The 3,242-nt window shown below is 35.6% G+C and overlaps 1 protein-coding gene across 1 annotated transcript; it reads left to right on the forward strand.

Annotated features, from left to right (window-relative positions):
- The first annotated feature begins 696 nt into the window (after window positions 1-696).
- LOC137825794 (uncharacterized) lies at window positions 697-1,934 on the forward strand. Its single transcript, XM_068631584.1, has 2 exons — window positions 697-851; window positions 984-1,934. The coding sequence occupies exons 1-2, from the start codon at window positions 844-846 to the stop codon at window positions 1,561-1,563; spliced, it is 588 nt and encodes a 195-aa protein (XP_068487685.1). The 5' UTR covers window positions 697-843; the 3' UTR covers window positions 1,564-1,934.
- Window positions 1,935-3,242: the final 1,308 nt, after the last annotated feature.

Raw genomic sequence — 3,242 nt, forward strand, 5'->3', positions numbered from 1 at the left:
TATATATATATATATATATATATATATATATTAAGTTACATTATAAATAAGTCATTTGATACTAGTTTGAGTAAGGTGAGTAAAGACTTGATCTTCTTATATCCTCCTAATTATAACTCTATTTATTAGTCTTTTAACCTGAGATCTTCCATCATACATAATTCTAAATGAAATAAAAATTTAATTTTTATAAATTACTTGTAAAAATAATTAAATATATTTATTTTCATAAGTCAAAATAATTATCATAATTTGACGGATAAAATTGTAAAAGGATCGTAAAAGTAACAATTTAAGAGTAAAATTGTTAAAAAATAAGAAGCATATATTATTCATGGTTATAAATCTATATGATTGTATAGTTGGTAACAAATAATTACATAATTTTTTAAAGTAATTTATTTTAATATTATTGTAACAGAATTAAACATATTTTTAATTTTTAATTTATTTTAATATCATTTTTCCAAGATTAAATGTTTTAAAACTCTATTATTTTAATTTTTGAATATTATTTTATAAAGTTATATATTTTTAAGACTTTTAAAGTAATAGAAATTGGGTACACATGCCTTTCTCCCATGTCCTTTAGCTACTTATGGGTAAAGATGAATAAATGAAGAGTCTCGTTAATTTGATGTGTTTCTTTTAAACGCGGTATCCTGTCTTTTTCAACTTTCCTTGCAGAAACACCCCAAAAGCAAAGCAAAGCAAAGCTAAGAAGCTAACCAGCCACTGAAAACCAAAGCATCTCCCTCTCCGCTAAGCAAACAATTGCCGTTAACCCTAAAAGCCAAGCCACCGCAATCCCACTCTCTCTTTCTCCGCCGGCATTGATTCCCAATGGACGAGTATCTCTCTGTCCTCTCTCTCCACACACATTTTACTCACCACCAAATTATTTTCTAAATCGCTTCCATTTCTAATCCAAAAATGTAATCTTTTTTGTTTTGTTTTTGTTTCCTTCGATTTGATTGACGCAGATCAGAGCAGTACCCAAAGGAGATTTACCCGAACGATGGAATGACCAGAAGGGTGTCTTCCTCTTCCTCCTCCTCCACGACCAGCGTCCACGTCACGGCCTTGGACGGCTTGGTCAACGTCAACTCCCTTTTCACGATCGCCGTGTTTGTAGGGCTCTCCCTCACCACGCCGGGACAGCGTAGCCTCGAGAGCCGTTCGGCGTGCGACGCCGGCACCGACATGGCCAAGAAGCTCCTCGTCTTCGAAGTGGTGTCGTTTAGCTTCTTTCTTTGCTCCTCCCTGGTGGCGCAGGGGCTCAAGCTGGCGCTCAACTTGCTCAACAGCAAGGACACAGACGAGGCCTTTCGGGCCCACATCAACCTGAAGGCCCTGAGGCTGGGCATGCTGGGCTCCGCCATTGGGTCCGTCATGGGTTGCCTCTTCCTGGTGTTGTCCATGGTCAACGTCATCCAGATCCGCCTCGGTGTGCTTTCCTGCGGAAGCAAGGCCGCCGTGCACGCCGTCACCGCCATGGTTGTCTTGGTCTCTTCCGCTCTCGTGCTTTATATCTCTACTGCTATCTATGCCTTCACCCACTAAAATCATAAAAAGGATGCATTTTTCATTTGTGTTTTATATGAAATGGTTCTTTTTCAATATGGTTCTGTGGTTGCTCGAATCGGTGATGAGGTGAGCAAGTCGGAACTGGAGAGAAATATTTTAGTGTGTTTTCTCTCTTTACATGTTTTTAAAACAAAAAGGAAGAAAGAAATATGTGCTGACAGTTTATTTTGACTGCCTGCCTTGTGTTTAGTTATTGGTGTTGTTAGGAATTTATTTCAATGGGGACTCAAATGAGATGTGATTGGGTTATAGTTTGCTTGGATAATGTACAATTTGGTTAGGCTGCATTTTATAGGTTTGGGATAAAGTTGGCAAACTTAATTTTGGAATAGTTTTCATTTTGCAAACTGAGGATGTTGAAAGAACTGGGTTTTGCATGTATGGCAACTTGCTTTAATGTAAAATATAAGTGTGTGTATTTTAGTTTTGAAAATAACTAAATAGGTTATGAAACTTAACTTTTCAAACTGAGTTGGAGCATTTCAAATAGAACATGTTTGAAATCTATTTTAACGTGGTGTGCTTTGGTTTAGATCATGGGCTTGTTCAAATTAGTGAAGGTGGCAAGATAAAAATTTTAAGTCAATGGCATATTTGGTGGGGTATGATTTTTTTGTGGAAGATGCAAGAGGAAAATTTGATGGTCATGTTTACGGATGGAACTTATTTTGAGTTAATTGAGCTTCTGGTGTAATCTGTGGTTACAGGATTTTGTAAAAGTTGCACTGGTTAGAAAATTGTTTTTGTTTGTTAAGTCACCTTTTGACAGATGTTTCTTTGTGTGATTAGAGATCTGGTTCTGGTTTTCTGTTAATTAACATGATAAATGGCTTAATGGCATAGGATTTTAAGTTCAAAGGGTGTGGATTAATTTTATAAAATGAACATTTTTTCCCCTCGGTGCTGAGTAGTGTTCTGCTTTCATGCAGTCAAGCTTATGTTGTTGTACTATGATTGAAATGGATAAGATCAATGCTAAAATGCTTAGGTAATGACTTCCTTTTTATCGGTCAAACCTAGTCTTTTGTCCTTGGGTTTGGTCAATTGATCTCTCTAAATTAAGTTAGTGCACACATTCGTGTAAGAGCATTCAACTCTGTCTTAATTTTTACGTCTTTGTTAAAGGGTTCATTACATGAGAAGTTTATATTTTGAACCGTGGTTGGTGAAAGGGTTTTCTTGATGAAGCCACAAAATGGAAAGTTGATAATAATTCTTAATAGGACTTCGACTGAATTGAGGATATGGTCCGAACTGCAGTTGTGGACTAATGTTTTTCAATATACAGTTCAGAACATTACTTTTGCGTGCGATCAAGCTTTAGTTGATGTTTTCAATTCATTTACTTTTAATAGCTTGGTGACCAACAAATTAAAGTTCAGTTGATGTGAATTCTTCATTATTAGAAGATTGGTGGATGAATTAACAAACTTGGTTCCTGCTACTTTCTGGACATCTTTTTCATTGTATCACTGCTTGGCTGATTTGAAGGGCATGTGATTGTATGAAATTATAATCGAAGTTATGAATATCATGAATGATTTATCAGGGTTGCCACTGAGCTCAACCTGGAATAACTTTTTTATTAAAGGAAAACTAAGAAAAATGTTAATAAAAGAATATGTAAAGAAACAATGTCCTTTATTATTTTTTTA

The sequence above is a fragment of the Phaseolus vulgaris genome, chromosome 8 (assembly GCF_000499845.2).
Source record: "Phaseolus vulgaris cultivar G19833 chromosome 8, P. vulgaris v2.0, whole genome shotgun sequence".
NCBI classification, from domain to species: domain Eukaryota; kingdom Viridiplantae; phylum Streptophyta; class Magnoliopsida; order Fabales; family Fabaceae; genus Phaseolus; species Phaseolus vulgaris.